At 42.2% G+C, this 13,341-nt stretch overlaps 1 protein-coding gene across 1 annotated transcript in view; it reads right to left on the bottom strand.

Annotated features, from left to right (window-relative positions):
- Positions 1 to 6,618: 6,618 nt before the first annotated feature.
- SSPN (sarcospan) overlaps positions 6,619 to 13,341 on the bottom strand; it is a 467,146-nt gene continuing 460,423 nt past the window's right edge. The window contains exon 3 of the mRNA XM_069228600.1: positions 6,619 to 7,374. Coding sequence (XP_069084701.1) covers positions 7,006 to 7,374 — 369 coding nt within the window. The 3' untranslated portion in view covers positions 6,619 to 7,005. The remainder of the gene's footprint in view (positions 7,375 to 13,341) is intronic.

Genomic DNA, 13,341 nt, shown 5'->3' with positions numbered 1-13,341 from the left:
TATAACCTCATGGGAAAAAAAAAAAAATTAAATTAACTAATTCTGACTTTTAAAATGTGTTTATATCTATCTATATATCTATCTATCTATCTAAATATATATATATATATATATATATATATATATATATATATATATATATATATACAAAATTCATTTAACCCCTACGGTGCCTTGGACGAGGTGGTTTCGTCCAAGCACACAGTTTCCATGTGCCTGGGACAAAACCACCTCGTCCTGCACCGGGCCCACGGGGGAAGCTCTAGCGCTTCCCCGCACCAGGCCCACGGGGGAAGCTCTAGCGCTTCCCCCGTGGGCCCCCCACCCACATCCCCATCATGGATGATAGGGGAATCGCTTCGCCTTTCACCCCCGACCCCCCCCAGTGACGTCTGATGACGTCAGCATGCGATCGTGTGCTGACCTCATCAGAGGTCACCTCCGTCGCGCTGGATGCATGCTTCCAGCGCGATGCTGAAGAGAAATAATTGGCATTTCTCTTCTGCTCAGGAGGAGGGGGGTGGGAGGGACATCGGAAGAAAGGAAAGGCTTTTCCTTTCTTTCGATGTCATTCAGAGCATTTCTGCTGCCCGATCGAGATGCGATCGGGCAGCAGAAATGCCCACTAGACACCAGGGAATTTAGTTTTTTTTTTCAAATTTACATGAGGGGAGCGGCCCCTTGGGCAAGGGTCGCTCCCTAGGGGGGCAAATAATTTGTAGGTCATTTCTGCCCCCCTGGGGGCAGATCGGCCTGATATAATTAAGCTGATCTGCCCCCGGGGGGCATAAATGCCCACTAGACACCAGGGATTTTTTTTTTTTCTTTTATGTGCAGGGAGCGACTCCTTAGGCAAGGATCGCACCCTGGGGGGCCAAATTGTGTTTAGGCCATTTCTGCCCCTGGGGGGGGGGGCGGGGCAGAAATGGCTACTAGACACCAAGGAATTTTTCGTTGCGTTTTCTAATAAAGGGAGCGGTCCCTTGGGCAAGGGTCGCTCCCTAGGGGGCCATATTATTTTTAGGCCATTTCTGCCCCCCCTGGAGGCAGATCGGCCTAATATAATTAGGCCGATCTGCCTCCAGGGGGGCAGAAACCTCTAGACACCAGGGATATATATATATTTTTATTTACTTTATGTTTTTATGTATGGGGAGCGACCGCTTAGGCAAGGGTCGCTACCCTGGGGGGCAAATTGTAGTTAGGCCATTTGTACTATTTTTGTTAGGCCAATCTGCCCCCAAAGGGGGCCGAAACCACTAGACACCAGGGATTGGTGTGTGTATGTGTGTGTTTTATTTGGGGGCAGCCCCTTGGGCAAGGGTTGGTCCCCATGGGGACACATTACTGTTGGCCATATCTGCCCCTGTTGGGAGCAGATTGGCCTATTTTTAGAAGGCCCATCTGCCCCCAAGGGGGGCAGAAAGCTCACCAGATACCGGGGAAGATTTTTTTTTCAAAATAAGAGGGTGGGGTTATGGCCATAACCCCACCCCAAATAGATGGGGCTAAAGTTGGCAATTACCCCGATCCACACCCCGGGGGCAGAAAGTCTACTAGATGCCATGAAATAAAAAAAAATAAAAAAAAGTGGGTTGGTGACTACCAACCAGTATGGGCCTGGCTATGCCCTCACCCGAACTGAAAGGGCTAACAGTCGTTCAGCTCTCCCCCGCACACTAAAACATCTTATCCCATGGCAAGCAAGAGGACATTTAATTTTTTTGTTTTTTGTTTTACATTTGGGCCATGAGACCTTGTAACTCTCAAAATCGTCCCACTTGAAATGGTGAGGGCTGCACTTTTTTTTACTTTGGAAAGCTGCCATGTAGAAAAATCCACAAGACCTAGACACATCTGAAAACGAAACATCTAGTTGATTCCAGGGTGGTGTGCTTCACATGCACCCCGTACCATTTCCTTACCCACAATGCCCGGCAAACCTGCAATTTTGCTGGAAAGCACACATTTTTCCCACATTTTTGTGATGGAACCTTCCGGAATCTGCAGGAATCCACAAAATTCCTACCATCCTGCATTGTCTCATCTATACCGATAACATTTCTGCTGCACTTGTCAGGCTAAAAATTTTTTGTTTCAAACTGCCCTTTTGGACCCACTTTGGTTCCCCCTCAATTTCCACGTGTTTTTGGCTCTTCCCTGTCACAAACACTTGGCCCACCTACACAAGTGAGGTATCATTTTTACCGGGAGACTAAGGGGAACGTTGGGTGGCAGGAAATTTGTTCCGGTGCAGTGATCCCACACAGAAATGTGGGAAAAATGTGATTTTTTAGCCAAATTTGAGGTTTGCTGAGGATTTCTGGGTAAGAAAACATTGGGGGATCTACGCAAGTCACACCTCCCTTGAATCCCTCGGGTGTCTAGTTTTCAGAAATGTCTGGGTTTGGTAGGTTTCCCTAGATGGCTGCTGAGCCCAGCACCAAAAATGCAGGTGCCCCGCAAAAACAGGTAGTTTTCTATTAGATAATTTTGATGTGTCCAGATAGTGTTTTGGGGCATTTCCTGTTGCGAGCAGAAGGCCTACCCACACAAGTGAGGTACCATTTTTATCGGGAGACTTGGGGGAACACTAGGTGGAAGGAAATTTGTGGCTCTTCTCAGATTCCAGAACTCTCTGTCACCGAAATGTGAGGAAAAAGTGTTTTTTAGCCACATTTTGAGGTTTGCAAAGGATTCTGGGTAACATAACCTGGAGAGAGCCCCACAAGTCACCCCGTCTTGGATTCCCCTAGGTCTCTAGTTTTCGAAAATGCACAGGTTTGGTAGGTTTCCCTAGGTGGCAGCTGAGCTAGAGGCCAAAATCCACAGGTAAACACTTTGCAAATAACACCTCTGTTTTCTTTGAGAAAAGGTGATGTGTCCACTTTGTGTTTTGGGGCACTTCCTGTCACGGGCACTAGGCCTACCCACACAAGTGAGGTACCATTTTTATTGGGAGACTTGGGGGAACGCTGGGTGGAAGGAAATTTGTGCCTCCTCTCAGATTCCAGAACTTTATGTCACCGAAATGTGAGGAAAAAGTGGTTTTTCTAGCCACATTTTGAGGTTTGCAAAGGATTCTGGGTAACAGAACCTGGTGAGAGCCCCACAAGTCACCCTGTCTTGGATTCCCCTAGGTCTCTAGGTTTCAAAAATACACAGGTTTGGTAGGTTTCCCTATGTGGCGGCTGAGCTAGAGGCCAAAATCCACAGGTAGACACTTTGCAAAAAACACCTCTGTTTTCTTTGAGAAAATGTGATGTGTCCACGTTGTGTTTTGGGGCATTTCCTGTGCGGGCACTAGGCCTACTGACACAAGTGAGGTACCATTTTTATCGGGAGACTTGGGGGAACATAGAATAGCAAAACAAGTGTTATTGCCCCTTGTCTTTCTCTACATTTTTTCCTTCCAAATATAAGACAGTGTGTAAAAAAGACGTCTATTTGAAAAATGCCCTGTAATTCACATGCTAGTGTGGGCACCCCAGAATTCAGAGATGTGCAAATAACCACTGCTCCTCAACACCTTACCTTGTGCCCATTTTGGAAATACAAAGGTTTTCTTGATACCTATTTTTGACTCTTTATATTTCAGCAAATGAATTGCTGTACAGTATACCCGGTATAGAATGAAAACCCACTGCAAGATGCAGCTCATTTATTTGCTCTGGGTACCTAGGGTTCTTGATGAACCTACAAACCCTATATATCACCGCAACCAGAAGAGTCCAGAAGACGTAACAGTATATTGTTTTCAAAAATCTGACATTGCAGGAAAAAGTTACAGAATAAAACGTAAAGAAAAATGGCTGTTTGTTCACCTCAATTTCAATATTTTTTAATTTCAGTTGTTATTTTCGGTAGGAAACCCTTGTATGATCTACACAAATTACCCATTGCTAAATCAAGAATTTTGTCTACTTTTCAGAAATGGTTAGGTTTCTGGGATCCAGTATTGGTTTCACACCCATTTCTGTCACTGACTGGAAGGAGGCTGAAAGCACCAAAAATCGTAAAAATGAGGTATGTCCCAGTAAAATGCCCAAATTGTGTTGAAAAATTGGGTTTTCTGATTCAAGTCTGCCTGTTCCTGAAAGCTAGGAAGCTGGTAATTTTAGCACTGCAAACCCTTTGTTGATGCCAATTTCAGGGAAAAAAACACAAGCCTTCTTCTGCAGCCCTTTTTCCAATTTATTTAAAAAAAACGAAATTTTTACTGGATTTTGGCTAATTTCTTGGTCTCCTTCAGGGGAACCCACAAAGTCTGGGCACCTCTAGAATCCCCAGGATGTTGGAAAAAAAGGACGCAAATTTGGCGTGGGTAGCTGATGTGGACAAAAAGTTATGAGGGCCTAAGCGCGTCCTGCCTCAAATAGCCAAAAAAAGACCTGCCACCTGAGGGGGGAAAGGCCTGGCAGCGAAGGGGTTAATGCTAAAGAATTTAAGTATATTTCAATATATTCATTTATTTTAGCATATTTTGATAACCTTTTTTAATTTAAATATAAATGTAATTTCTTTTTAATACATGATATATAAATATAACCATTTTACTTTAGATAGATGGAAGTTTTTGAAGAAGTCTTTAAAAAACATTAATTTAGTTTAATATATTTATTGAAATAAATATTTAATTCACAAGTATGTTAATAGTGCTGTGGCATTTTTTTTATTTTGTCCCCGATGGTGGTGTTCTCCCTATGGTAAGATATGGGGAAAAGTAAGAAAGTTTATTAAATTGGAAAAAAATCAGTACAAACATGTTTATGTTAAATATTGATTTAAATTAATGTAATATAGTTAATTTTGAATGTAAACCAAAATGAAACTTACAGTAATAATAACTTCGTTTTTTTAAAAACAATTTTCATTTTGCAATTCAGGACACACATTACCACCATGGTAACACTGTGTATCTCACAAGATATTTAATCAATCTTTAATAACATACCCCATAGGGACCCTCCCACGTACCATAGGTCCCTCCCATACCCATAGTGTCCCAGAGTCACAATCACTTTCACAGGCAAGATGTTACTCTTACTTGGGGGAGTCATCCAAAAGGCTCCAAAAAGCACTCCACCTGCCTCACATTGTCCCCCACTTGCGTGGGCCTCCCCTATTTTCATAGACCTGGCATTCTGCAGCCTTGCATCAGTCCATGTATTCATAACTTAATAGAAATTTAAAATGATATTCTGAGTTTAATAAAAATTAATATTTTAATTTTCAGAAGCAAAACAGTTATTAGAATATATTAGAATAAAATGAAGAATATTGTATTATTTTTAGGCACCTTTTCAACATTAAAATAAGTGTATTTATATTTGTAGCTATTTTAAATAATTAAATGACTGTAACATTATTTCCTAAGGGGTTTTATTTTAAGTCACTCCCTCAATTATTTTCTATGGGATGGTGTTGCAGTGGCCGCTGTTGGTCATCTGTGCTGGTAGACTTACGAGTTCTGAGCTGGAGTACATTTATAACTGTTTTGTTTCCTTTTGGGCTGTTGTATGTTCAGAAATGAAGTTTGTGCATAAGAATAGGCTTACTCTTTTGTGGGTGGGTGCACTTTCCTCTCTTAAGCCCTTGCTCTCTTAACTCCTCCCTAATGCTCCCTTACCTTTTCCTTAATTCTCTCTGAACGCTTCCTCTTTAGTAGTAGGTATTCCCCATTTTCCAAACACTCTTTCATGTCCCTACCAAATTTCCTACTGAAACATTATCTTACATGTGAGAAGACTTAGTAGACGATACAAGAGGCAGAACCTCTGCACAAAGTTTTGTAAACAATATTTTGTAGTACTTTGTGGTACTATTGTAGTACTATTAGACATACAACAAAATGCGGTTTGTGAATGGGATACTTAGTAATTTTCTCCAGACATTTTTGTCCATCCTTCCGAACGACTTCCTTGCATCATTCTGTGATTTCTCTCCATTACTAAACCTTCATAATTGTTGAATGCCAATGCATTGGTCTTTAAATACCCAGCCATGTCTTTGAAAAACCATTTTGATTTTCCTCTTTGAGTCCTGGTTAATTTACTTGAAGAATATATGCTTCTCTGACTGCCCATTTTAGCTGTTATTCTTTACTTTTCTTCACCCAAATCGTGTGCCTCTGTTCTGATGTGCTGCTTGTCTTGAGACACTTAAACATCCTCCTGTTTAGAACTTTGCCTGCCTGTGATCTGATGCTAGATCTGGTCATGTGCTGGACCAAACCTTTAATCAACAATGGATTGCAGTGGCATCCTTTGTTTGTTGTGAGCTGTTCCAGTGTGCAGTGTACGCAACTAAGGTCAGTATAACCATGTTGGATGCTCTAGAAGAATCTTGCCTACCTTGCAGCTTGTAAAATCAATCTGATGGCATTTGCTGATGTGATAGACTATAGTTGCATTTTACTCTAATCTGCCCCGGGAACATAACCCTACACTAGCCTCAGGTTCTAATATATGTCACTATATGGTGAATGTTTTCCATCATATTTTGGTTCCGCTGTCCTTCCTGGATTGGAGGCCGGTTGATCACAGTAGATATTGTGAATATGTTGATTAACACATCAATAAAGAACTACATTTGACACACAGAAGCCACACAAACAGGTTTTTTCAAACATATTTATTCCAGTATTAATTTACTCTCCAGCTCCTGGATTTTTATAATATGTGTCTCAGCTATATATATTATTTTATATGATCGGAGTGCATCAAGAAACAGCTGTGCAAAAAAGGCATATAAAAATCATACAAATTGTGCTTGCATAAACTTGTCAAAAAGTTATACGTCTGCTTTCTTGATATCAGCAGTAACATTAGGTGACATACCAAAGTTTGTCAAAGCTATTCATTTTGTCCAATAAAAACAAATAAGATGGCTTAGGAAATATAAGCATATATTTCATTAAAATATGGGAACCTTCTTCACAAAGGTAAGGAACCCGCTGTTAGTGCTTACAGTGCCACAAGCTTTCCTTTGGGAAAACAAGAACAACTAGACCTTTTGCTGCTGCATTTCAGAAGTGGTCAATGTGTGGGAACGCACACCCACATAAAATACCTGGTACCTATCTTTCCACATGATGAAACATGCCACCAAGCCCACCAGGCCAAGCAGGGGGTTGAGAATGATCTGCAGAAGCACGTAGAGCTTGATGGTCCCGGTGACAGTGCTGCAGTCGGACACGTCCTCATACATGAAGGTCCGGCTGAGGGGGTCAGACGGGTCCTGCTTACACTGGCACGCAGAGTCCGCCGTCATGTCACAGGAGAAGTGCGTCAGCTGCGAATAGTGGTAGGCAGCAAAGGCCCCGGCCAAAACACAGACAATCAGACTGAAGGCACTCAGGAGAAAGTAGGCAAGCTGCAAGGAAAGAAAGAAATGTGTTTAGTATTACACGTGAAAATCTGCCCGGAAACAGTTCGTGTTGGAGGGCGTTCAAAAAGGCTCCTCGGCAGTTCGTCTGGAATAAAACAGACAGATGCAACTTTTCCCACATTCTGCTGAAAATGTCTTGGCTCTGTCAGGCACGACATCACTTCACACGCGCCCGACCTGCCTGAGATCAATGAAAGCGCGCAGGCGGTGTGGAAACACGGTGTGCGGAGCCAAACATCTCTTGCCTCTGAATTTTAAGTGATTTTTTGTGGCTACAGAAACCATTTACTCCGAATAGTCGGAAAATTAAGCTGCTTGCGTTTGTTTTAGACCGTTTTCATTTCATGTAAATCATTTGTACTGCGCCACAGGCTGCCATCTGGCTGTTTCAAGGCACTCGTGATGAAAAAATAAACATACGAAATTGATAAAATACATATAAAACAGAACTTTATAAATGTCGAATGTAGGTACAGGCAAGCAGACCATGTAAATGACTTCGGTTTAAGTCAATTGCATGGAATTATAAGTTATGGATCAAGGCCTCCTGGACCTACGTTGGACACCTCTTTCTTAATATTGACAAATAAATAACGCAAAAATCCATTCAATGATTTTGACTATCTGTCTACCTAAAGAGAACCCTCAAGAAAAAATATACAGCTGGCCAGTGATGACTACTTTCTGTAGCAAAACTGTATTCATACATTTTGCCCCTTCTTAGCTACAGATGCTGGTCTTTCACATTTCATAACATTGTTCATGTCATTTCTGTTAGGGTCATTAAAGAATGATGCATGCTGACTTTACACGAGAGAGGGGTTTTTGCACATGGTAAGTTATAGTTTATATATTTTGTTATAAGGCATACCATGGGTCTGATAAGAAAATCATTTCAAACGTCAAGCTACTGTCTTTAATTTCTCTGTCTACATGATTATGTTATCCACAGTCTTGCATAAATGTGAAACTTCAGCTACACATGCAACGTTTTTTCTGAGCTTCCTAGGGAGGTTGGAGATATTGTATTGGGCTGTGCATGCTACAGAAACAGATCATTTTGGCCCCCATATCTCCTCCTCGGTCTACATCCTGGCATGGTGCATGGTCCTTTGTGAGATAATGTCTATGATTTGGCATTGTCGCCCGCAATGATTTTGATTATTCAACCTTCAATCTTTTTTTCAGACGTTTCAGTTAAGTTAAAGAATTATGACTTTGTTTCCATTTCATATGGACGACTCTTTATCACATATGTTGGTACTGACATAACAGCACTTTGCAGCATGACACTATCACTGCCAATGCAACTGGATTTCAAAGGTTGATATTACAGTGCTCTCTCTTGCTGAAGTATCGATTTTGGTGATTATCTTTGCCATCTATTTAAGACTTATGGCCTCTTTACGTGTTGAGCGGTCCTCGGACCGCAAAACTCTCGGTGGCAGTCTGGCCACCTCAAGGCGCAATGACCACCAGATTACGATGCTGGCAGTTGGACTACCAGGAGACCGCCGCCTCCGCCACGATCACAGATGCCGATGGACAGACGAGTTCAGCAACGCCGTGCTGATCACAACTTTCCTTTCTGCCAGCCTTTCCATGGTGGGGTCCCCACCATGAAAAGGCTGGTGGAAAGGCAGAGTTGGGGGCCACAGGGGCCCCTGCACCGCCCACAACATGGGACCCCCGTTAGCAATCTTGGAATGTGCATTGTCTTCTATGGGAGACTGTGCATTCCGAGGGTGCTGTGTACGACGGCATTGGCCTCGGCTCCCAGAGGGAGTCAGAAGGGGCCCCCGCATTGCCCACAACTTGGGGCCCCTGTCAGCTACCCCGGAATGCGCATTGTCTTCTATGGCAGACAGTGTGCATTATGAGGGTGCATGTGTGACGGCATTGGCCTCAGCTCCCAGAGAGAGCCAAGGCCAACGCACTGTTTCCTCACGGCTCACCAGCAAAAATGTTGTAATACAATGTTTCCATCAGTGAGCTCGGTGAAAACATCGTAATACGGCGGTGGTGATGTCTGGCTCACCACTGTCATATTGAAGTTGTAGCGATTGAACTGTCCGACTTATAATCAGGCCCTTAAGACAAAGCTAACGGCTAAGAAGACTACTTTGGGATTTAAATCTTCTCCTATTTCATCAACAAAAATGCTAATTTTTGCTCCAATATGGAAAGTATTTGCTTTGGTGCTCACATAATGGATTTGACCAGTTCATCAACACCTTAATGTAGTGGCTTGAGGGTTTTTCAACTGGCACAATATATAAAGGTAACATTTTTAGTAAAAAAAAAAAAAGAAACAAGGCTCCACACTAGGCATGGGTTGAATTTCACTCCGCTGTATCCTGCAGTGTTACAGAAAAACTCTGGGCGATTCCGTAGAGTTCTGCCAATTTGTGTAAAAAATCCATGTTGTACTACGATTTTGCACTTGTATAGCATTCCCATTCAACTTGATTTTGCTGCTGCTCAAGTAGAACATCCACTCAAAAAGCAACCCTCTGACCACAACCGCTCCCGACACTGCTTGCATTAAAAAAGTGTCCCGAAAGGCTTCCTAGCAACCGGAAACCATGTTAGAGAATGCCAACCCTTACTAATGCTTGACATTGCATTGTTCCAGTTGTCTCCACATGGAGGTTGTAAGAATTTTACTGGAACTCTTTATTAAAAGAGTAACACAGAGTTGCTAAAATTTTCCAATTCTACGACCAGAATAAAAAATTCTGCCCGGGCCAACTCCACACCTACATGTAAATTATCTCCACTGGCAACTTTGCATGCCTTTTTAGAAGAGATGAAACAGTAAAGCCCTTCTTGAAACAAATAATATGTAGCATAGTACTGAAGAAAGGGAACTGGCTTCAATGAAAGGGTTCTGAAAGGAGGACAATGATTTAGTGATGCACAAGATGTGATGCTGCAGTAAATGTAATGAACAAGGACATTGGTCTTCTTAAACATCACACATAAGGTCTGAAAATCAGAACAAAAAGAAAAATTTAGGAATCTATGGTACAACATTTAAAGGAGCAAATGTAATATCTTTCTTTCAATTATGTTCTCTAAAATAGGCTCTTTGTCAGACTTTTTGAATATTAATATACAGAGGGTCCACTGGAGATGTCATAGAAACTTCTCTTCTAACAAAAGGCATGGATCAAGGGACATTATAATTATAAATTGTATTCGGTTTACAGACTTATTAGGGGTTTTGTCAGTGGCAAAGGGAAGGACGCAGATGCTTAAGTCTGGACATAAGGTAGTTTTCACAAGATACTTCAAATACCATAGCAGAGAGGAGGAAGGAATTTCTTTCTTTTTGTCCAGCGCTGCACACCATCAATGAAACATTTGGTCTGATTCATCCTTGCTTGCTCTAGGGTATTTAAAAAATAAAACATTTATGTTTGAAGACTGCTAAATTGAAATAGTTTATTTCTTTTACAAGGTAAGTGAGATAGATATCAGATAAAAATATCTCTACTTGATGTGCTGTTGTTTACATAACCTTTTTTATGTGTGGTGTTTTTATTATTATTATGTTTAGCATTTACTTCTGGTTCTATTCATTAAAGTATTTTTGTTTTACAGTCCGTCTATCTCTGTGATATGATTTATGGTTGATTTCCAATGTTGTTTTTGGTGTGTGAAGTTGGTAGAGTCCCAAATACTCTGTCTTTTCTTATGATATGTATTGAGTGAGAAAGCCATATTTTGTTTTGTGCTTTCCTGTGTATTAATTTCTGTGTTTTCTTAAGCGTATTATACTTTGTAAAATTTACAACTGTTCTGATTCCTCAGTATTCTAGTTATTTCTAGGGTTTGTCAATGCTTAACAAAGTCACTGCATTTTATATTTTATTACATCTTATAGAATGAGTTTTTAATGACAAAAGGCTGCATCTTGATAGGCTACACTGTTTGTGGAATCATGTGATTATATTTTGTCCTTGGTGTTGCAGTACTCCTTCATTCTAATCTATTCCTTTAAGTGTTATTTATATGGTTGTGTCCTTAGTTGCCTCTTACTATATTGTTTTTTTCTGTATGTAATTCTGTGTGTTTCTATTCCTTTCTTTGTATTTCTTTCTTTTTCTTTCTTGTTAGAAATGGGGTCTTGGCAGTCAGGTCCCCCCCTGTCCAAACAAGGACCCTCACTCTAGTCAGGGTGAAAGCGAATCACCCTCAGCTAAACCCTGCTCACCCCCTTGGTAGCTTGGCACAAGAAGACAGGCTTAACTTCAGAGTGCTAGGTGTAAAGTATTTGTACCAACACACACAGTAACTCAATGAAAACACTACAAAATGACACAACACAGGTTTAGAAAAATAGAAAATATTTATCTAAACAAAATAAGATCAAAATGACAAAAATCCACAACAGACAAGTTAAGTTATCAATAAAAATGCAAAAAGAGTCTTCATGTAATTTTAAACACAACGCTAACACTGTTAGCCTGAAAATGTACCTTGGGCAATTCAAAAATAACCCCACAAGGGCGAGTGTGCGTCAAAAAGGGCTTGCGATGCGTCAATATCACTCACGAGCGAGACCTTGCGTCATTTCTCCTTCAGTCGGGTCGGCGTGCGCCGTTTATTCTCTCCGCAGGAGAGCGATGAGTCGATCTGGTCAGCACTCTCGGCTCCAGGCAGGCCATGCGTCGTTTTTACACACCCAGCGTTGTTTGCATCAGAAATCCAGCCGCAAGATGATCCGAAAACCACGCAGTGCGCGTTGCGATCTCACCAGCCTTCGTCAGCGATGCTGCGCGTCGTTTCTCCAGCCGCAGGCATCAATCTTCCGGTCGTGTTGCAGACGAGCATCGATTTTTTTAGCCACGAAGCCGGCGGCGCATTGATTTTTCAGCCGCTGATCGGAGTCGCATTGATCTTTTCCCGCACGACGGTCGGTGCGTGGATTTCTCACTCTTGGGCTGCCAGCTTCTCCTTTCAGGGTCCCAGGAAGTGGATGGGCACCACTTGGCAGAGTAGGAGTCTCAGCAGAGGATGCAAGTGCTGGCAGAGAGAAGTCTTTGCTGTCCCTGAGACTTCAAATAACAGGAGGCAAGCTCTAAATCAAGCCCTTCGAGAGTTCTTCACAAGATGGAAGGCACACAAAGGCCAGTCTTTGCCCTGTAGCACAGGCAGAAGCAGCATCTGCAGGATAGCTCCACAAAGCACAGTCACAGACAGGGCAGCTCTTCTTCCTCAGCTCTTCAGCTCTTCTCCAGGAAGAGGTTCCTCTTGGTTTCCAGAAGTGTTCTAAAGTCTGTGGTTTTGGGTGTCCTTTTTATACCCATTTTGCCCTTTGAAGTAGGCTTACTTCATATAAAAGTCTCTCTTGTTTGTGAAATCCTGCCTTGCCCAGGCCAGGCCCCAGACACACACCAGGGGGTTAGAGACTGCATTGTGTGAGGGCAGGAACAGCCCTTTCAGGTGTGAGTGACCACTCTTCCCCTCCCTCCTAGCACAGATGGCTCATCAGGAAATGCAGACTACACCCCAGCTCTCTTTGTGTCACTGGTTAGCAAGAGGTGCAACCAGCCCAACTGTCAAACTGTCCCAGACAGGGAATCCACAAACAGGCAGAGTCACAAAAATGGTTTAAGCAAGAAAATGCTCACTTTCTAAAAGTGGCATTTTCAAACACATTCTTAAAATCAACTTCACTAAAAGATGTATTTTTAAATTGTGAGCTCAGAGACCCCAAACTCCACATGTCTATCCACTCCCAAAGGGAATCTACACTTTAATCATATTTAAAGGTAGCCCCCATGCTAACCTATGAGAGGGGCAGGGCTTGCAACAGTGGAAAACAAATTTAGCAGTATTTTACTGTCAGGACATATAAAACGCATTACTATATGTCCTCCCTTAACCATACATTCCACCCTGCCCTTGGGGCTACCTACGGCCTACCTTAGCGGTGCCTTACAT

This window comes from Pleurodeles waltl, chromosome 4_1 (assembly GCF_031143425.1).
Source record: "Pleurodeles waltl isolate 20211129_DDA chromosome 4_1, aPleWal1.hap1.20221129, whole genome shotgun sequence".
Taxonomy (NCBI): Eukaryota; Metazoa; Chordata; class Amphibia; order Caudata; family Salamandridae; genus Pleurodeles; species Pleurodeles waltl.
Note: the sequence above shows the minus strand (reverse complement) of the source record. Positions and strands in the feature narration are given on the sequence as shown.